The sequence below is a fragment of the Rhea pennata genome, chromosome 7, assembly GCF_028389875.1.
Source record: "Rhea pennata isolate bPtePen1 chromosome 7, bPtePen1.pri, whole genome shotgun sequence".
Taxonomy (NCBI): domain Eukaryota; kingdom Metazoa; phylum Chordata; class Aves; order Rheiformes; family Rheidae; genus Rhea; species Rhea pennata.
The window spans coordinates 12,186,690-12,208,671 of record NC_084669.1 but is presented as its reverse complement, the minus strand read 5'-3'; the positions used below and the strand labels follow the sequence as shown (position 1 = coordinate 12,208,671).

The window sequence follows — 21,982 nt, the reverse complement described above, 5'->3', positions numbered from 1 at the left end:
GCTCCGCCGTAGCCCTCTCGGCCTCCGCCGTGAGGGAGAAGGGGCTGGAGGGGGCTGTGCTCAGCGGGCAGGCGGTGGAAAGTTTTTTTTTGCTCCAGAAGAAAGGCCCTTTTGAGGCGCTTCTGCCCCACTGCACACTGCTAAGAGAAGCCAAGCCGCGGCGCCCGGGAACGGACGGAGGCGCAAAACGCCCCGTAGGAGAAGAAAAACCTGACACCTCCCCCACCCCACCCGACCCCCCAAAATAAAGGCCCTCACCCCCCCCCCAAAAAAAAAAAAAAAAAAAAGAGGAAGAAAGGAGAAGGAGGCCCCGCCGCCCCCGCCCGCTGCCCCGCGGCGGCGGTACTCACGCTGCTGTTGTGCCCGGACCAGTGCACCATGGCTTGGTTGTGCGCCGAGTCGCCGGCGAGGGCGAAGGTGGTGCTGCCCAGCCGCAGCTCCTCCAGCCCGAAGCGGGCGGCGCCGGCGCCCCCCGGCGCCCGCCCCGCCGCGCCCTGCCCCGCCGCGCCCCGCGGGCTGCGGACCGGCGGCACCGGCGGCGGCTCGGCCCGGCTCCGCCGCGGCCGCCCCGGGGGCGCCGGGCCCCGGCGGGGGGCGCCGGCGGCCGCCGAGCTCTCCCGCGGCTCCCTGCCCGCCGCCGCTCCCGCACGCTGCCTCGGTGCTCTCCAGCCGCTGAGCTTCGCCGCCCTGGGCGCAGGGGCGAGGGTCGCTGGGAGCCCAGCCGCCGCCGCCTCCTTCCCGGCCCCGTGCCCTCTCTCACCTCGCTTCTCCGCCGGGAACCTCCCCTGCTCCCCTTCTCCTCGGTCGCTCCTCAAATGCATTAGTAATCCCTGCTGCGGATGCTGCTGCTGCGGCTTCACCTGGAAATGGCAGGATCTGCAAGTTATTTCTGCACCGGTAAAGCCAAAAGTGAAGAGCGAAAGCCATGTCCAGTACAGGAGAGCGACGTGCCAGGCTGGGTACCGGCCAGCAACTTTTTCCATTGCTGCTGATTGCTGATGAGAGGGAGAGAGAAGGAGCAGGAAGGAGAGAAGGAGCGAGAGAGCGGGGTGCTGCCGATTTACCCAAACACAACCAGAACTCCATAAAGTTTCAGACGCTGCTGTGTTTGATGCAGCCGGGGAGGAGGGGAAGCGGCTTTCTTTCCCCCTCTTTCCTCCCCCCTCCTGTTTTCTTTTCCTTCTTTTGCACTTTTTTCTTTTCTTTTCTTTTTTCTTTTCTTTTTCTTTTTTTTTCTCCCCCAGGACTGGCGTTGCTGATCAGGCTTTTGATGGAAGGGAAAGCCACAGCCACACGGGGGAGGAGCTGAACTGAAGTCAGCGAGAGAGAGAGAGGGAGAGGAGCAAATCCTGGCTGGCGCTTCCCCCCGGCTGCCTTTGTGGAAGTGCCAGCCCGCCCGCCGCCGCCGCGCTCCCTCCGCGCCGCTGCAGCGCGCTCCCCTCGCAGCAGCCCCGGGGATGCTCGCCGCCGCCGCCGGCAGGGAAGGAAGGAAGGAAGGAAGGAGGATGTCCTACCCGCTCACCCTCACATGCACACTGCACACGCTCGCTCCAGAAGGACTTACCCCAACTTTCGCAGGCGCTCACACATCTGCTCCCGTCCTCCCCGGCACTTCCCATGCACTCGAACCCCTAAAACCTGCTCCCGAGTCCCGAAGTGCTACAACCAGCACGGGGGGGACGGGAAGCGAACATGTGAAGTCAAGGAGCAATATATGCATGTATATATCTGCGTACAGCCTTTCCAGGGGAAAATGTTTTGATTTGGTTAATCGAATGGCCTTAAATATCCAAGAGGGCTCTGCAATGTCCCTTCCTTTCTCTCCCCAGAGACTGAGGCAAATGCTCTAGCATTGCAGGGAATATGAAGGGAAAGAAGTGGAGGGTCAATCCTGTGGACACCTGTACTTGCTTGTTTGCTTGGAAATCGCATTTCCACCCCTCAGTTCCCTCCTCTGGCTTTGTTTCACTATACCGTCAGTTACAGTAGCTGACAATGTTTAGATAAATCACTCGGGCATGACAGAAATTTGCTCAGATAAATGCCGATGGAGACAGAGACATGCTTTTGGAAATGAAATGACAGCAGTGGGAGAGAGAGGGGAAGGGAGGGATTCCCCACCAGCCCCACCAGTGGTTTACGGATAGGAAAAAAAAAAAAAAAAAAAAAAAAAAAAAAAACACTTTCTGCTCTAGCCACTTCTCACCTCTCAAGGATGAGCAATCTCTCCCCCCAGGAACTGCACTCTCCCTCTCTCACCAGATTCCTCCTCTTTAGTTTTCACTGGCTTTTTCAGGAACTGGCCAGAGCAGATCACTGGTCCCTGATTGGGGAGGCCAGCTCTGCCTGCCCCACATGAGCCACTTGTCCCTTGCTCTGCACAGTGGCAGCAGCCTGCTCTGCAGGACGGCGGCCCAAGATCTTACATGTTTACTTATGTGGACAATTGTCCACATGCTTTAAGACTACAGGGAGTAAAAGATTCTGCCACTGGACTTTATTCCACTTCACCTGTCTGTGCTCGATCATTTCCATTTGATTTCCACGAAAGTTTATTTTCTAATTAACAATTTTAACCTTTTCTTCCTGACATGGAAGACTTTATTTTATTTTATTTTATTTTATTTTATTTTTTGGCAGACCATTTCAGAGGAAGATTTACAGATTTGTTCCACTTTGTTTTAGAGATTTCACTCAAATGTTCACTGGTTACGCATCTTGGGGTATTAGTACATCACAAGAGAAAGGAGACTCACAGTAATTGAAGCTGGGCCTAACTTCATGCTGCTTACAATAATGATGGATTGCCTGTAATCTAACCATCAGACCTCAGCTAAATCTACCGTAAATCAATTAACATCATACCTGCTTCAGTATCTCTTGTCAGTGAGAAAAATTAACAGTTTGCACTTAAACAGCTCTTTTCCTTTATTCAGCCCGAAGTTCTTCATAAAACTCAGTGAATTTTACCCTTGCATCAGTATAAGAAACTGGGTTGCAGTGAGACTAGTAGTGCAGTAAGGATTGGAAACCTCATTATCAACCCATTCCGTTTTCTTCTGTGCAACAGATTCACCAGATGGATCTATCCCAATGGATGAATTAGAGAGTAACACCTTTCTAGGACAAGTAAGTGTCTTAAAGAGGGTTTAATTTAGAAGGATGAAATTCAAAGAGGTGAGTGGGTGCAAGAGAGAAAGAACTTAAAAGGCAGATATAAATAAGAATTCAGAGGAAATTTCTCCCAGGATTATCTTTGCTTGTAATAGAGATTTACACCCCAAGGAGTGGCTAAAGCTAATGAAATAAACAATCTAGTTGTCTCATTAAGACAGATGATCATATCTTGAATGTGATGAGCAACCAGTGAGTGATATGGATGTGCCTGTTATAGCACATCTTATATACTGTGAATATACTACACTTTTAGAGCTCCTTAGCAAATGCACAAAATAGTCAGGCATAGTGGAAAATACAAGGACCACCTAACCTAGGTTCTCGCTGTAGTGGATGGATATAAAACACAGATGTATGGTACAATGCCTGATCCCCATTTCTGAAAATCCTAAGTTTAGGAGATTCCAGCAGCAGCAATTGCATCTGATCGCTAGTATTTAATAGCTACTGATAGACCTCTCTTTCTTGAATTTGTCTAATCCTTATTTATATTCTTGGTCTGCAAGGCATGCTGTGGTAGTCAGTTTTACAATCTGATTATGTGTACTTTTGAATACTCATAGTCTGTGTTTATCTGAGAGACATTTTAAATTGCCATAATCTAATCATGTGCCAACCACCTTTCAGCCATAGATGATGTGATGATTGAGCTATCAGAAGTTTTGACCCAGAGTCGTTGGCACACAAAGATTAATCACCTGTCATTTGATGTAAGAAATAGCTTTCTTGATTTGGGACCTATAGTAAGCTCCTACGCTGTCATTAGCAAGGGCTGAGTTTATACACTCAGGCAAAGAGAAGCACTGGTGTGTAGTGGCAGAACTCCAGGGACAGCTCTCTCCATGGGCCATGCTTACACAAAGGGAAAGGCTGCAGTCATGGGAACCCAGCTCTGAAGGTACACCTGATCTTATGTTGTAAGAAACGGGCTTGTTTTATGAAGAACTTTGGGCTGTTGAATAGACATTTTCACCACATTTTCAACTCCACCTGTTGATGAGAACATGTTTTTCATTAGAATCCCTATACTAACCTGATCGGGAGATTGGTCTTGAGTTTTATATGATATTCCAATATTTCTCCAAGGGAGGGCAGAGAATAAGGTCCTGGAAACTGAGTAGTCTTTTTGCAGTTGTGGAACAGGAGACAGTTGTTGGTACCATAAAACACGATGCAAAGAGAACAAATATGGGTCTCAGCTGGCCCCTTCAGCATCCACCTTTACCAAGATAGGGAGAGATCTGCACAGACATGAGAAGGTTTGGGGTTGACCAGCTGAGTTCCCAATATAGGATTGGGGTATAATTTATCCTCCTCTCAGATCTTTTAGACCGAGCAGTAAAATCTCTCTCTAGTAAATATTTTTATAATTGAGATGATGTGAATCTTCAGTCATTTTAGATTTTAAATAATCATTTTCTTCTGTAAAGACTGCAGTGAGGGAAGCCCAAGAAAAACGCTGTTCCATTGATTCCTACAGAGTTACAGCGGGTGATGTGCTTGGCCTGAGCTTGGCCATTACACATAATTCCTCCAAAAGGAATCCCTATTTGAGAAACAAATTAATTATAAATCAGGATAAAACAGGACATATTGCAATTTCTCTTAACAAAAGTTTCTCTTAGCTCTCAACTGTAAATATCACAAAGGTTTTTTTTTCTAAATACGTTCTGGCTGCTTTTTTCTCTAAATGAGACTAATTATATACATCAAAACAACTATTTCCAAGTGCCTCTTGTTTCACTGAACAGATGTAAAGTATTTACCTATATAGATTGTTTTGTGAAAAGATTTATATATGTAGCTGGTAAGCAGGTATTTTCTGAAATAGGTTCTGGGATTTCAAATAAGGGAAATACATTTAGTACACAAAAATGATTTGAGACAAATTATGAATCCAAAATAACTTAAAATCTGTATCCCTCTGCCACAGAACTTCATTTATCCCCCTCATATTATTTCTGGAAAGGTGATTGAAATATTTATTTTTTATCACTGATAATAGCTCTAAATTAATTAACATGAAAGCTTTCTTCTGTTATTCCAGAAGATCAACCCCCAAACCAGTGCCATCCCAAAATTAGGGTGCTGCAGCTTTTAACAGGGGCTGCTGTTCATCTGCAAATACGATGTGCTTTGGCTTAAGTTGCCATAAATATTAACTGTAATGACTTTTTGTTCTTTTACTCCCTCTTGCTGCAGCCTGTTGCAAAGACTGAAGTTTAAAGTAATCTCAAAAGAGTCAAAAGTTTGCTACTTACAATTTAAATAGCCACTTTACTTTGCTAAATCCTCAGATGGAGATTTCAGACACCAATTTAGCAGGAAAGGAGATCTGGGTGGCAGGCAGATTCGGTGTTATTGCCTCTAAGCCCAGAAAGGTACTCAGCACCCACACCTGGCGCCAGATTTCCCCAAAGCAGCTCTAGCCTAGTTGTGTGTAAAGCAGCGTTGCAAGGACTGCGCTTAAGCCAAGACTCCATGTACACAGCTAGTGCTCGGAGCCGGCAGTTAAAGAGAAGCTGACCTAGAATGAGCTTTTATTACAACAACTTTCAAACTAGTAAACATGAGCAGAAGGAGGGAGCCTGGAGTGCCTCTCGTGGTCAAGTCCCTCATCACCACCCACATGAATAACAACCACGAGATGACCCAGCCACTGTCACATTTTATTCTGGCTGTTTTAAAGCAGCCTCATAATACCCTGAAGGATTTTACCGTTAATAACTTAAATGTGCGGTGTGGACATTTACAACCACACAAAGGGCAAACAAGTAACTAGGCAAAATCAACATGGCTTTAGCAAAAGCAAATAATGCTTGACCAACCTGATTGTCTCAGCTTACTAAATAGCCAACTATTTTAACACCAGCTCCCACAGCAGGCTTATTATAAACTGAGGAAGTATGGGCAGTCAAACCGACTGCTAGAGGCTTGAAAATTGGCTAGATCACTAATCTCAAAGGCTGAGAGTCACTGGCTGGATAGCAGCCATCCAGGCCTGGGGGTTGCGGTGGGTGCCAAGTCAAATGTGACCTGACCATGTTGTCTCTTTGAAAATAAAGCAATCTGTATTTGGGAGAGTCTCATCAGGAGATCAAAAAAAGTTATAACCTCCCTCTACTTAGCACTGAGGAGGGTAAATATGGAATATAGTTTCTAGTTTTGGACCCCCAGTTCAAACGGGACATCGTGAAATTGAGGAAGGCTACCGAGCTTGTAAGCGCATGGCCTACAATGAGAGCTAGAGAGCTGGGCTAGTTTAGTCTTGGGAAGTGAACACTAAAGAGCAAACTATTACCAGCCTACAAGTGTTTGAGAGGGAGTTATAAAGATGAAGAACACAAATTCTTCTTGGTTGTGGTAGGTGGTAAAGCAAGTGACAAATTGTGGCTTGAGAGTTGAGACTGAAAATTAGAAAAAAACTTGCCCAGGAAGACAGTGCAACACTAGGATGGGTTACCCAGAGCAGTTGCAGTATTTCCATCCTTGGATGTTTTCAGTACCCTGAGAAGGTGAAACTGTGGCTGACCTGATCTAGTGTTGATGTTTCTAGTGGGAGCTGGTCTCTTCCAGTAAACATTTCTTTAAATCTTTGATTCTATGACATGAGAAAAACTCTAGGAGAAGAGAGATGTGCATCTAAAGGAAGGAATAAACCCTATCTTTCCCCACAGTAAGTGCAGTACCATGTTCTAGTGACAGATGGTGCCCAGGTACACTAGGAGTTTGAGATACCATCTTGTGATGAAATTCAGATTTCTCCTGAGACTTGTCCAAACCTCCTTTCACTGAGTATCAGTATCTCCAGCAGCAGTTTAACAAACCAATGGAGACTCTTAGACATCTTCTTCATCCTTCATCCTCTTGGGTCCCATTTTTCCTGGCCTAACAGTATTGTCATTATCCTTTGCAGAGCTCTACAAGACTGATGGCATTTATTTGAGAGGGAGATAAGCTGGAGTTCAGGCCTGAGGGGTTACTATTACTGTGTGTGGCACCCACAGGTCAACAAAAATTTAGAGATGATTGTGCTGTAACATCCTAGATCTGGCCATAATCAGAAATTTGGATTTTACTTGCTTTATCTGTTTTCTCACAGGGCAACAGAGAAAGCATGTTTCTGTTCTATATCTGTCACTCAGCATGGCCTCTTGTTCTCTTTTCTTTGGCAGGAAAGGCAAACTTTCCTTTCCACAACCAGCAATAGGTCTTTTCAGCTATTCAGAATAAGCTGTAAGTTGCTTAGCTTTGTCCACTGAGTCTTTTTTTTTCCTCATCTTCTAGACCTCCTGCCTTTCCCCTCTGTCAAGAGAATCATAGCAATGGGATTCCTCCAGTTGTCTTGCAATCTTGCAAATCTATAATTTGACGCACGCCAAACAAATGCTGGTAGTAGTTTCCTGTGAACAACAAACATAATTCAAAACATCTTCCATAGACACAGAATACTTCAGTACCATAAATCTTCTTAAAAGCCTAACGGGCATACAAATCATTTGTATTTTTTCCCTTTTTCAGAGATTACTGAATTTTAGTCATTGCTATCAGCTCTGGGTTTATTTGTATCGACAGGACAATAAAAATTCTTGTTTATCGCTAGCATTGTCACCTTTAGGTCTTCACTCGGTTGTGGAAAAATTTAATGTAGGTAAGAGACTAATGATGAAGAGAAAAAGATTACAAACTTAATGGCCTGTGATACTGTTTATGGTTTATCATCATTACAGATGGTATTTTCTTGCTTGTATTCTTTGCTTGATCTCTGATAGTCAGAAGCATTGAAAAAGCAGGAGTTCTAGGTACAGCTAAAGATAAAATTTCTACTAAAAGAAAGAAAAATGAAGAAAAAAAGATTATTCTTCTATCCTATCTTTTTATTACAAGAAAAATAACAGAAAGAGAAAACAAGAACCCTTGAGGCTGACTGAACCTGTGAGCTTGCCCATTGACAGTATTTTACTTCAGGATTGAAAAAATGGCCAGACAAAATTTCTGTGAAGCAACAGAGAGGTACTTCAGTGCAAACTCTGTCCTGCTTCACCAATACATCATTTCTAAAGTCACAGTCAGACATCCTTTTTGGGAGGCAGTTTCATTACTCGGAGATCAACCAGCAGAGCACTTCACGGGTGCACACTCATGGTGCAAAATCAGGTGAGACAGATTTGGCTATCAGTTAAAACTATTTTATATTTATCCAGCTCATTTTGCCTGAAATGGGCTAGGAGGTACTCCCGTGAACTGTTCTGCTAGTTGCTGAGCAGTGTGATCATTTCCAGGAGACAGCCACAATCTGAGCATTAGTATATAGTCAGTGACCTCTTCCATCACAGCAGCTCTTTGGAGGGTTAATGCTTTTATAAGGTCTGCCTAGCCAGAAATGAAGGCAGATGAAGACAAGAAATTTTCCTCTGACCTTTTATCCCTCAAGCCTGACAATTTCTTCAACAGCTTCTTAGATTTGTGGCATTCATCTTCCATTTTGTAGCTCTGTGGGATAGAAGAGAGAGATCCTCTAATGAGGGCAGAAGAAATGGTAGTGGGGGAGAACAAGTCAGTCCCACAATCAGTGGCAAACTCTTCTGACCAAAATACCAGAGTGGGTGGTGGAAAATCAGGAGAAAATACAAAATAAATTTGTATTTCCATGCTGCCAATCTTTTTGCTATGAATCATGCGGTAAATCCTGAGCGCTTGATGTCATGGGATTGTATGAGATTATTGACTCTCTCTTTTTGCCTTTTTTTTTTTTTTTTTGCTCACTTAGAAAAAATACCCCTCCAAACTATGAAAATAGTATGAAAACAAGACCACTACTTGCTCAAAATCTGAAAGATCATCAAACTCAATTCAGAAAAAGGGGAGAAATAAAATAAGTTTTACACTTTTTCTGTAATGCTTTAGGGCCTGACTCATGAATTTTATCCACTTGAGGCTGGCAATGCCACTTTTTGTAGAGCTGTTGTTTTACCCAAAGAAAGAAATCTGTATACAGTCAGACTCATGAGGAGTGCATACCTAACAGTGATGATTATTGCCTAAAAGACTCATTTAGGGATAGTTATAAAGAAAATAAGAATAGAACCCCTCTGCCACACACATACCCCTATTTGTGAATTCCTGATAAATCTATGGAAATGTTTCAACTCAAAATATGAAGTCAAAGAAGTCAAATTAAAATAATCCATGCTGAAACCTTGAAAATGAAAAGTTTCTCTTTCTTTTGCTTGAAAATGGTATTCTGGAGCCAAATTTGCCTACATTTAAGATTTTTAAAAATGTGTATATTTTAAATATATATGTATATGTACACACACACACACACACAAAAGGAAAATACGATATTTTGTTTCAAGTTGAACAAACCATTCCCTTCAGCTTGAAATCAGTCTTTTATTTCTATCTCTTCTCCCAGATTTTTTACTCAGTTTGGGCAACAAAATAAAAAAATCAGTTATTCACATGGCTCTAGTTATGTAAGATGTTTGCCAGAACACCTTGCAACATAAAAATTCCTTTCTGTGGGTTTGGTACTAGGTTCATTTCTTGCCTGGAACTCTTAGCAATTTATCTGGGGCAGTTGTGGGTGTAACACCTGGAGGATGAAGCTATGTAAAGCTTGCATACAAATATTTATTTTAGCCAGTAGGACTCTAACAATGATAACTTACTTTAGGACAGCTTGAGACTATATAAAGGGACTCCGTGAAATCTAATATGAACTGAAATTGTTTCAGTTTCTATGGAATCCCAAGAAAAAAAGAAGGACAGAAGGATGGAAGGAAAAAAGGAAGGAAGGAAGGAGAGAAATCCCCTCGTCCTCAGTCAAAAGCCTTTCTTCTAGAAGAATGAGATTTATGGAATAAGACTGATGACAAATGATAAATCTGACAGTTCACTACATGTATATACACACAGAGAGCTCAATAGATAGCCCAAGAAGTGGAAGAAACTCACAAATTCATCTTCTAATGATTTAATTGCAAGAGGACTTCCCTGAGATGTTGTGTATCTCTGCCAGTGTTTGTGTATGCATGGTGTGTGTGTGTTCAATATCTATTCTTGTGTCTAGAAAGCATGAGAGAGGAAGTCTATTTGGATATATTTTCATACTATTAATAATAACTTGGAGTTTGTGCTTTTCTTATGCCAAAACTGTATTTGGCAGATTTTGGAGCCATCCAAATGCAGATATTATTCCAAGTCTGAATTGCTCTGATTTTCTCCTCCCTTCAAAACAGTGTTAGTTCAAATGATGTTACGTATGCTTCACTTCTGTCCTCGTTCAATGAAAATTCATTTTAAAGTTTTTTAACAAGATTCCTTGAGATCCTGCTTTAAAATGGCTTCAATTTTCCAGTCTGGCCAAGGCTCTGTGTACATTTTGGTTCATTTAGGTCGGATTGCAGTCAGTGGGAGGCCTTTCATTGATTTCAATGGGATTTGGATCAGGTTTGTCTGCAGCATGACTTACATATGTTTGCTGCCATGAAATAAGCCAACTTTCACAGCAGCAGCATCCAAGGGACTACAGTAAGCACCTTTTCTAAGCACAGGAAATAAACCCAGGATAGCAGGCCTTGCTTGGAAGCAAGTGCTGGTTTATTAATGGTGACTACTGTATATAACATATCTTGAGTGTTTGCCCTTTCAGTGTGGCAAGAGCTTATTTTCTGATTCAGACTCTCCCAGCAGTCAGCTCATCTTAATATTTAATATGGTGCTTGGCTCTCCTGCAGGATTCCCTTATCACGATTTTGAATCCTCGTTGACACACTCCAGGCATTTCTGCCTAGTATCTGCTGCAGGACTCTTTGAGGCACGAAACCACCATCTTTTATATGATTTGGTTCTTTCTGCAGCTTTCAGTAGAGGCAAAAATAAATAAACATGGCATGGAGCCTGGGCATATTCTAGTTTGGGTATTTTGTTTGTTTGTTTTGTTTTGAGTCTTTTTTTTTATAGTCACATAGGTGCATCACTCTGCACAATTTTATTTTGTCCTTCTTACTGTTTTTTTGCCATCCAATGTAATTATCTTGATTGGTGGGTTGTCAACAAAGTTTTAATTAGATCCAGGGGGATTTGAGCAGGACTGTGTATTAAAAAAAGGCCAAAAAAGTGTTCTTTGAATCATCATTTGCTTATGTTATGTGGCATTTTCCATGAAATACGATGTCACCTCCTTACATTTCCAGTTTTGTCCTCACTTCTCCTGCTTTGCTCTTTTGCTTGGCTGCGGGAGGCTGGTGAGCTGGCACTAATGTTCGTGCACGGAGGCAACACCGCAAAGCTGTCCCCACTGCAAAGTGTCCAGCAGCTCAGCCCCTGCCAAACAGACACACTGATCCACCAGCTTGTGCCAGTTCAGAAGAACGGAGGATACATATCCTTTTTTTTGTGGAAAGGCACGTGATTTGGGACAGGCAAATTGGCACTGATGGTGCAAAGAACAGGAGTGAGAGAAGGGAAAGAGCTGCACTGGGGAGCTTTTTCTGGCTCGTTACAATTATTAATTTTTGACTGGAAAGGGATTGTTTCCCTTCCTGGCTAGTCTACCATCTGACAGTCCCTTGTCATGCTCCTCAAGTGCTTCCCTCTGTGATCTTCCAAGTCAGCCCCTCCGTGGGGCGGGTGAGAAACTTAACCTCAGATTTTCGTGGTGGAGCCACTGAGATGTTATACTTACAGAGACTTGAAAACTCTGGGAATTGGGTGCTCTGCCATGCCTGAAAGCCCTGCTGAGCACATACATTTTCCTTTAGAAAGATGTTTCCGAGCGGCGTGCTGTGCGCTACATCAGCGGAGCAGGGAGCGAAGCCCAGGCTCCCAGGTGTGAGAGCGCACCGTGCGCACGGGCTGTCCCGCTCCCCTACCCCGGCCAGCTTTCAAAAGGGAGCTTGAGGCAAATTATCCCAAAGCTTAAGTGCGCAGAAAAATAATAACTTGGCAAATTTTATGGAAATATATAAGCACTTTACAGTACTGCAGAGACGGAAATGTTGCCAGATATTTCTAAATACTGTTTTGAATAAATTTCAATATATATGTTCTTATTTAACAAATATTTATTTAGCCATCGCCACAGTTTTCCTTGAAGGGTCTAGCAAGGGCCCAAGGAGAGTGACAAAATGACTAGCTTCTGCTGAGAAATGATATGCCCTGCAGTCACACTGTGTATTTAGAGTCTGGAGACAAATTTTAGGGTCTGGATTTATTTATATTGTCTAATAGATACTTTGATAATTATGTGCATAGGAATGCAAAACAAATTCTCCGGATTAAAAAGCATAAAGAAAGCTTGTTTGGATTAACATGATCAGCTGAAAGCATCAATTTGAGTCTTGGTATATATATATAATTTACTGAACTGCAAAATAAATATACTCTACTGTTCCTCTGCTGAAGGCTCCAGCTGTAAATATTTCATTACTTTAAAAATGTATTACTATTAGATAGGCCTTTTAGTATTCAGCAGAATCAAGTTTTAAGTAATAAAATAAAATTGTTTCTTTTTCCTGAAGGACCTTTTCTAAACATACTATTTCAGTTGGGTGAAAACTGTTCTGCCACCTGTTGAGCGCAGAGAGAATTCTCCCACAAGCAAGTGGGTTTTTTGCTTAGCTTTGAAGGCGTAGATCAACACTTGTCCTCATGAACACACAGGCTAAATCACAAATATCTGAAGTCTCAGCCTGCGTAATTTCACTCCTGTTCTTACTGAGCTACACTATGAAACCCATTGCCACAGGAAGCTGCTGAAGCTGAAATTTCCTTTATCACAAGTTTCCCACCGATAAAATAAATACCTAGAGTTATGACAAGTTTCTCTGGCAGTGAAAATCCACTGGCATTTCCCCATTGTGAACTCATGCAGCATTGTGTGCAATACAGAATTAATTCTCATTATTGTATAATTAAGCATATATGTAACAGACATCTGCTGGTACAGGTAGTAGATACAAAGTCCAAGCTAGAGACTTGTTTTGAGCCCTGCCAGTGGCTTCTGCACTGAAGGTGCTTTTGAAAGAAGAGGGCTGGAGACCTGCTGCTGCCATGGGGACTCCCAACAATTCCTGCTGGATTTGTGGGATCTCGGGACAGCGGCAGCCTGGAACTGGCTGTAGCAGTGTTTTGGCTTATGACCCTGGTTCACAGGCAGCTGGCTTCATCAGCCAAGCGGAAATATCAACCACCAGAGGAAAGAGAGGCAGAGAACTCAAACTCCTTCTGATCATAAAATGCATGAAAATATTCACAAGCAACTGGGGAGAAAAACTAATGACAAAAACTAGAGGTAGTCGGGGCACTAAGATACCACAAGACTGTAATAGAGAGACAGGTACTGACCTCATTACACTGTCATTATAACTTTTCGTTACACAACCGTGACACTTCTGATAACTTGTCTACCTTTATTAGAAGATATGCTTCTGTGGAGGATTTCAGGATGGTTTCTTCCTGAATCAGGAAAAAAAAAATCAAAACATTCAAAGAATGGTCTTCCAATGTTCTTCCTTGTTCTTCTACTGTTACAAAGCTTTTCCGTTAAAACCAAACATTTTCAGCTTGTGTGGAATGCTTTAATAGTGTTGGGCAGCTCTTTCATTCAGGAAGTGATGATTTTTGCTATTCAGTTATCTAATGTTCTAAACACAGGGTTAAATGTGGATGTATAGAGACATAGAAAGATTTTGTCTGGTCTATCTATATCTGATTTACCAAAGGCCCAAATAATCACAACCTGTTATAACATGTCCCAGACTAAATTAGTAGGAGTTAAATGGTAGGTACAAAACTTTACCCCAAGAAGTTGTAGGATTACAACTTCTTCAAGTTATATTATAATCTAATCTTTTTATTATAATGTGTCAGATGTTTTCCAGTCAAATGAAAAGATATCTTCTCTTTCTCCACTGAGCACTGAGTTAAAAATGAGAAAGACATTGCTTTTCAGACTTATAATCTTTCCTGAAACTTTTTTTCTTTTCTTCCAACGGTCCTGAAGAATTGTTTTGATCTTCAGCTATGAATTATCTCTGTGAAAGAAATTCCTTCTGTGGGAAGTCTAAACATCTTGGAGTTTCTAAGGATGATGTAAGAGTACTTTGTGTCACATGAAGAGCTATTGAAAACTCTCATCAAAACTGACATTTTGAGAGAGTTGTCTTTTGCAGAAATCTGAAAAACTCTCAGCCAGTTTTGCATCTCATCAAAACTCAAAAACAAGATACTCTGACAGCTTCAAATTTTGTTGGTATTTTTTCTTTGTTAGTCAATATTTTGGCTTTTTTTGACAAACCTTGAGTTGTAATGGTTCGTTTCACATCCAAATGTAGATTGCATTAAATCAAAAATTTCATGCTTGTCGAAAACTACTTATAATCTTCATGTGCATATTCTTTTTTTTTGAATAATAGTCTGAAAACAAGAGGGTTTTTTCCCCTCATACACTTGTCTATGTAAATATGGTACAGGGCAGCTGCGCTAAAACTATGAGCTGAGAACTGATGCATATCATATAGGTTACAATTCATTCTAAAAATTAATATATTTATGGACTGTTTAGGGAGTCTGGAAGGGCTGTCAAGAGAACGTCTAAAGCATTGTTTCCTATGGCAGTCCTGGGTAATCTGTCACCATTTCAGTTACACTCTGTTCACAGCAACACCTTTTAGAAGTGCTAGTATGGATTTCTCATAAGACTGTTGAACCAGCTTCTCAGGTTCCTCAGTCACTTCCTCACACACAGATGTTACATCACACTGGAAACATAACAGCAAACAGAAGAAACTTACTACTCTGACTACATTCAAGTCTGGGTCCAGCTCACACTCCACCACTTCTCCTCCAGGTTTGGTTCAGAGATGTTGTTTGTTGCTCTCTTCTACCTCTACTGTCCTCTAAACAGCAGCAAAGTTTGAAGATGTCACTTGGGGGAAAGGAATAATTTCATGAAGTAGTTGAACATTCAGACTGTTACCTAAAGGAGATGCAGCTGGATTATGTGTCCCATGTAATCACTACGGCAGTCTGATGAGTCTAAGTGAAAAGTACCGTGGGTCAATTCTTCGACTGGCTCAGATTCTTCAGATAGCTCAAGGCTGACTCCAGTGGAGCAGCCTTGCTTTCCCTGGGACGTGCGGTCTGATGAATGTCAGCTACAAGGCCAGCTCTGTCATTGTAAAACAACCCGCTTGGCCTTGGCTTCACTAGTTGGGGGAAAGAATGACCTCTAGAAATACCACGATTGTGGCAGGCCCTGCTCTCTCATCCAGCTCCTGCCTCCTGTGGGAAAAAGGAGGCTTGTGGACTACTTCCAAAAAACATGCAAAAATGAGCGTGGTAGCTGGGTAAACTGCTAGGGTCCCTCATGTTCTGAAGAACAGTCTCCAAACATGCCTGAAATCATAGTGAATCTGGTCTTGAGTCCAGTCATCTTAAGAACGAACATAGTGAGGCAGGACCAGCTAGGACTGTATGTTTGAGAGAGACAAAAAGCAGATGCCAAGGAAAGAATATATGCAGTGGACAGATGCATAGTTATACTTCTTCAAAATAGTCTCCAGCCTCCGGCAATTTGCCACTCAAGAACTTCCCAAACTGAATTTGGTTCATGTATGTGCAGTATATGCAAGGAACTACCTCTTTTTGTTTGTTTTTGTGCCAATTTTTAGCTATTTACATTTTTGAAAAGACATGAAACAAGTGAATCCTACCAATTTTTTTCTCACTATTAGGGAGCAGGAAATTTTATACTTATTAAGCAGGTCCACTAGAATCTAGCCAAGCACTGGATAAAAAAAGACATAAAAACTGATTAGTATTTCATATACTGCCAGGTGAAAGTTTAGAAAATCTGATTTTTTTTTCCACTCCCCAAATCATTCCAATTTCAAGGGCATTTATACCCTGAGTTTCCACACAACACTTAGCTAAAGCATGCCTCATTAGCTCACAGGCAAGCCTTCATGCCTCCATAAGCTGGATTTCTTTCCTTACTTGCCTCAGATGGTATTCTTTTCCTCGCTGCTTAAGCTTAAATTGATTTACTGCCCCCAAACACAATTCAGATGCTCTGCTGTTTCATGGCCCTTTAAACTCTCCTCAATGGCAATGGATATGAAAGTGTTGTTCAGTCCTCACGTTTAACATCATTTGATTCTTCTCTCTCCGTCCTCTACCTCTCTCACTTCCTCTTATTTGTATTCTCATCAGTGCCATATTAAATGTCGTGGAACATGCTTTTAGGGTAATAACAGGCCTGAAGTTTATGAAATAAAAGATTGATATCAGCTTCATAAAACTCAGGGGAAGCAATATCTTTTCTGTGTCTTACCATCCCTTTAACTGCAGACACCTTTATACTTTGTGGAGAGAGAGAAGTGCTTAAAAAAATAAGAGAAAAGGAGATATCTCCAAACAGCCATGGGATTTTGGAACCTGGTGTGTCGTTAATTTCTTTATCGCTTTAACAGCAGGGAAGTTGCACTTGCTTCTTTGTGCAGTTCCGTGGTGTATTTCTTTCAAGAGCTTGGGAATCTTTTTCCTTAAATGTCACAGATTCTGAAATGTTCAGGCTTTGTAACCAGTGGTGTGTAGTCATCACATACTGAAAGGGCAGAGGATGAAGAAACCATCTATTATTGCAGAAAAATGGAATGTGTGCCAGCTATCAGGATGAAATGAGGAACGAGGCGACAGTGTCAGGCTGAAGTTTTACCTTGATGGCCAGGCTGGTGGCATCCGTGTGCTGTCACGAAACACGCGTGGTCAGACTGAGCGATCTCGCTGACCTATTTTACTGGCAAGTTGGTTTTTCTAAATATGGACTTGAACTTACCTTTAGATCAGGGGCTTACTCACTCAGTATGCATTAGAGGTTCTGGATACAGGACTTCATTTGGGGTCCATCACTTTCTTTATCTTTCACACCATCAAATATCACCTGTATAGATCGACAGCTGTGTTAAGCACAATTTGGTGCTGCTGTAGAGAGTGAAGATGGAGTCAAGATCTAACAAAGCTCAGGGACTGCCATGGCAGTGCTTTTTAAGGTTTTATACTACTTCAGCAGCATGAAGTAACCTTGCCTGCCTTTATTCCAGGAAGGACTGGGGAGGCAAGTAAAGGTACTAGACAGCAGGAGCACTTAATTGTACAGTACCCAGAGATACTTTCTCACCTGTAAATTGCCCATCTGTTTTAAAATAGTATATCTTACATCCCTGTCCCTGACCCACAGGTCCCAATACCAGTGCTGTATAGACCTCATCAGTTTTGTGTCTGAAAATTTTCCCTTTAGTTGGCCCATTCTGCTACTGCCAAGTAGCCTAACCCTTAGTTTTGCAGGCTGGAAGACGGACACAGGTACATTTAAAATGAGAAAAGACTTTTCCTTTATTGACTTTTCCTTTTTCCCTCACTTTTTAGACAGTCACAGTTTGTGTCTTGATAATGGAGCTTAACTCCAACAAAAAGTAAAGCAGCTGTGTTTCAGCTTTCTACTTGGCTGCCTCTGAATAGTAGGCTTTTTCCCTTTCTTTAACTATTATTTTTTAAATGTTGCCACTTTTACAAAACTTGCTAAAATGAACAGATGAGAGGTGGGAGAACCTGGAGAAAGATGCTAACTTGCCAAAACATCCCACTAATTCCACCAGTTTGTTGGTGTATGCCAGAAGCAATTGCAAAGCAACAAACAGGCCTTTTATGAAGGAACACAATTTTATTCTTAAAATGTGCCAAATCACACTGTCTCCACCTTCCCCAAATATCAACAGGCAAATTGCAGTAACACAGCTATCCTCAGAGAAACTTGATTCTTAGTGAAGTCAGTGGGAGTTTCTCTGCAGGCTTTTCTGTGAGCTCTGGAGCAGGGCTTCTAGGCATTGAAACCATAGTTGCATACAGGGATAAGCCAACAGGTGCTCCTATACAAGCGCTGCACAACATCCCAAGATGAAAAACAGGGAGATGATTTTGAAATCCAGAGTTCAAGTAACATATCTGTGCATTTCATCAATGATTTTCTCCCCTTCTGCCTTTTCAGATGTTTTCTTCCTAAGAGAAGGTTTTTCCAGGTAAGCACACCTTAGCACTGTGATAATGACTGACCACTCATGATGAAAAAAAGGGGAAGGCAGCCCACAGGGTGCAAAGTCAAAGAGATGGCTGATGACTTCGTAGACATGAGAGAGCTGAACTGTCACACACAGTGGCCCGTATAGAGCTTCTCCTCCTAATACCAACATCAAGCCCAGGAATGTGTGATCTCAGGCACAGAAATCTAGGAATAAAGTTGTCATTGGAAGAGCACCTCATAAACAACATACCAAATGTTGCCAGTCCCAAAGGGATTTGGAGCATGGTGGAAAAACCTCCACAAACCACATAGCTTGCTCGGAAGGGTAACACAGCAGCAGCTCTTCAGCAAAGCACATTTAGGTTATGGAATGAAAGGACATTACAAAGCTGTTAGCCACCAGGAAAAACTTAACAAAAGAGCCAGAAATGACCAGTCAACGGGTAGGTTCATAGCATGTTCTTAATTTTTGCAAAATATTAGAGGGTGAAGGTTTTTTTCTGCCCAGGTAAAGCGATCTCTCTGAGTATGGAACAGGTTGACACAAAAGAAATACAATAGTAGTATAAATACAATGGGTTTGTTACAGGAAATTAGCAATACCCCAGCCTGAAATCCAGATCCAAGCTTTAGAGGAAAAAAAAAACCAGTAGATTAAATAAACCTCACTGGCTGGAGAGGTGTCTCCACACTGATGAATTAATATTGCAGTCCAGAGGCTTATTCACTGAAAAGCCAAGGGGATTTTTCATTACTGTTTAGTTACTGGGTTTAACCTCTAGTTCACATTGCTTTTGCTTTTCTTGCCCACCTCCTACAGCTGCCTTGTGCTGGCTGTTTCTTTGCCTTACAACCTAACAGAGTTTGAAGGATACCCAGTAGTAATTCAGGAGCCGCTCTTCGCATTTGATAAACTGCTCAGGATATAACATGGTTAATGTATCAGGAGACAGATGTGCTCAGTAAGGGTTGCCTCAAGAGCAACCTCTGTTCCTGGGTGTACTTCTCTCTGCCTCCTTATTTAGGCTATATTCATCTAGTGTCAGAGGCAGATGTCATGTAAAAAGAAGGCATCTCAAGAGAGAGAAGAGTAGGAGAAGGTATGTGGTTTACTGCATAATAATGCCAAAATTCAATGCACCAGAGCATTTTGATTTAGCCATTTTGGGGACTGCCAGTCCTCAAAGCAACACTTTGCATGCTACAAGAACATTGCAAATCTGAATGAGAACAGGGAGGAAGTGCACGGGTAATATCCTGCGATAGGAAACAGACAAACATTTAAGCCCTTAGCCAACCATTTCTCAATACAGTCCTTCTCCTGCCACTGCAGCACCTTCCTTCAGTGCTGCTTAACTGAAGACGAAGACAATGAAAATAACTAATAGAGGAAGAGAGATGATAGGTCTTAGTTTCATCAAGGGTGGCCTGAGCCAGCAGATGAAATCTCATATTGATCCCAGCCTGATGGAAAGCAGAAGTGGAGACCTGTATGTTCAACAATTCTAAGTGAAAGCATGGACAAGGAAATAGTTTTCTCAAGGAAAATGTTGAAAACAACTGTAATAGAAGTTCTTTAAAGATGAGCTGGCTCATCCTGAAGCAAGGTAGCTGGATCCAGTCCCAGAATCAACTCAAAGCTGGTAGAGTCCTTAGAAGTCATGTAGCACTTAGCTCCAAAAATTGGTAAGAGAGCTTGGGAAGACAGCATAGCAAAATAAGAAGAGAAAGCTTGAGGGGCATTATTAATGTGAATACATATCTGAAAGAAGAATATAAAGAAAGATGGAGCCAGACTTTTCAGTGGTGAGCAGTGACAGGACAAGAGGCAATGGGCACAAATTGAAACACAAGAAATTTCACTTGGAAACAAGAAAACTCTTCTTCCCTGCGAGAGTGATTGAGCACTGGAACAGTTTGCCCAGAGAGGCCGTGGAGTCTCCATCCTGGGAGATTTTAAAAAATCATCTGGACACAGTCCTTAGCAACCTACTGTAGGTGACCCTGGCTGAGCAAAGGGTTGGACTAGATGATCTCCAGAGGTGCCTTTCAGCCTCAACTATTCTGTGATTCTGTGAAATGCTTAAGATCTGGCTACTCTGGAGAAAGATTTTGCTGTTATTACAGCTCAACACCACACTGTGATGACTGTATTCAATTCTCACTTTAAGAGATTTCACTTTTATTCCTTCAGTTCTATTTCCTAAGGACAGAAACACTGTCAGCTGTTTTTACAGCTCTACAAGGAGACTGGAGCAATTAACTGTTTGTTCTGCAGCTAGGTTCGCAGTGAGCAAATACTACAGAGAGAAATCAGAGAATCATGCACGTACGCAATGAAGAGCACACCTACAAAGGCGTTTCACAATTCTCTTCTGTGTCCCTATCCTGTCTCGTCAGTTTGACTTTGAAAAATGGAAAGAAATGCAACTCTGAAACAAAGTGCAGGCCTATAGCAAATGTTTCCTTTCCTCTCCATCCTGCTTTTGAAGGTCTCCTCTGCCCAGATTTTATCTCCAGTGCTGTATATCAGGTGTGTGCCATGAACATTTCGCACAAGGGTACCGGTTGTTCCCCAGCTGAGGAAAATAAACACTTTCATGCAATACAGTAGAAGTCCGGTAATAAATAAATACAGACATCAAAATGACCTGGGATGTGAAATCTCATTGGTCTATCTGGACATATAAGCTTCTTGCCTAGATCCCTAAATTTCCATAGCAGAACAACTACTTTTTTTTTGAGCACTGTGCATGCATATAAATATACATATGCACATATGTATTAGTATATATAGATTTAAATACAGACATACCATTCCTGTTTAACATATATATATATATATGTTAAACAAAATATATATGTTAATGATTTCCCTGGTTCTCAGATTTTCAACATTATCATCACTTTTTTTCTCCCAATAACAGCAGCTGTAAACAGTTGAAAATAGGTAGATTTGAGTGAGTATGAAGCATTCAACCTTCCCAGTGGTTAGTCTACACAAGATACACGTGTAAGTTTACAGCTAGATCCACCTTAACAATTATACCCCTAATGTTCTAGCTGAAGATCTTGAATTTACATTTTGTTTATGATCCAATAAGAGTTTATTATGAGAGGAAAAAAGATAAGATTTTCTCTTTCTGCCCTCTTTGTAATAAAAGTAAAACAAGCACATCCCAATTTCTATCAGTCACTCTCAGAACACTTTAGATTGAACATCATTTTACAGATGAGAAAAGTGAGATATTTTCCCAAGCTGCCCAGAAGACTATAGAGAGATTAAGAAGGTGAGGCACCATAAATGCTTCTAATGACAGTTCAGTACTCTGGTTATGCTGGAACTTGTCACTAAGGTGACGAAAAATGAAAAATGAAAGCAAAGGCGTCTTTTTTAAATTTCTTTTTCTTCATTATTTCTTCTATCAGAACAGCAATTAAATGCTGATCACCTGTTTGTTAACATGCTCGCTGTTCTCACTAGTGGTGAGAATGATACAGGGACACCTTCACAGCAATTTTACCATAGGCAATATTAGCAAGAGTGGAAGCATGGATCATTTGTGCCTTCTAGGGCTAGACTGGTAATCATATTTCAAAGTCTGATTTACACAGATGAAGGAGCATTATCTCTCCTACAGGTATGGGTTTGATCTGTTTCATCACAAAATTATGTTGAAGGCAGCTTTTTAATAGATAAATTTCCACATAGAAGGG

The 21,982-nt window shown here is 41.8% G+C and overlaps 1 protein-coding gene across 2 annotated transcripts in view; it reads right to left on the bottom strand.

The window, feature by feature from the left end:
• The window catches only part of LOC134143099 (VPS10 domain-containing receptor SorCS1-like), a 300,888-nt gene extending 299,727 nt beyond the window's left edge, over nucleotides 1–1,161 (bottom strand). Inside the window, exon 1 of one of the 2 annotated variants that reach the window (XM_062580829.1) lies at nucleotides 351–1,161. In XM_062580829.1, the coding sequence (XP_062436813.1) occupies nucleotides 351–983 (633 nt within the window). In that variant the 5' untranslated portion in view covers nucleotides 984–1,161. The remainder of the gene's footprint in view (nucleotides 1–350) is intronic. The other variant, XM_062580831.1, reaches the window with a different exon arrangement.
• Nucleotides 1,162–21,982: the final 20,821 nt, after the last annotated feature.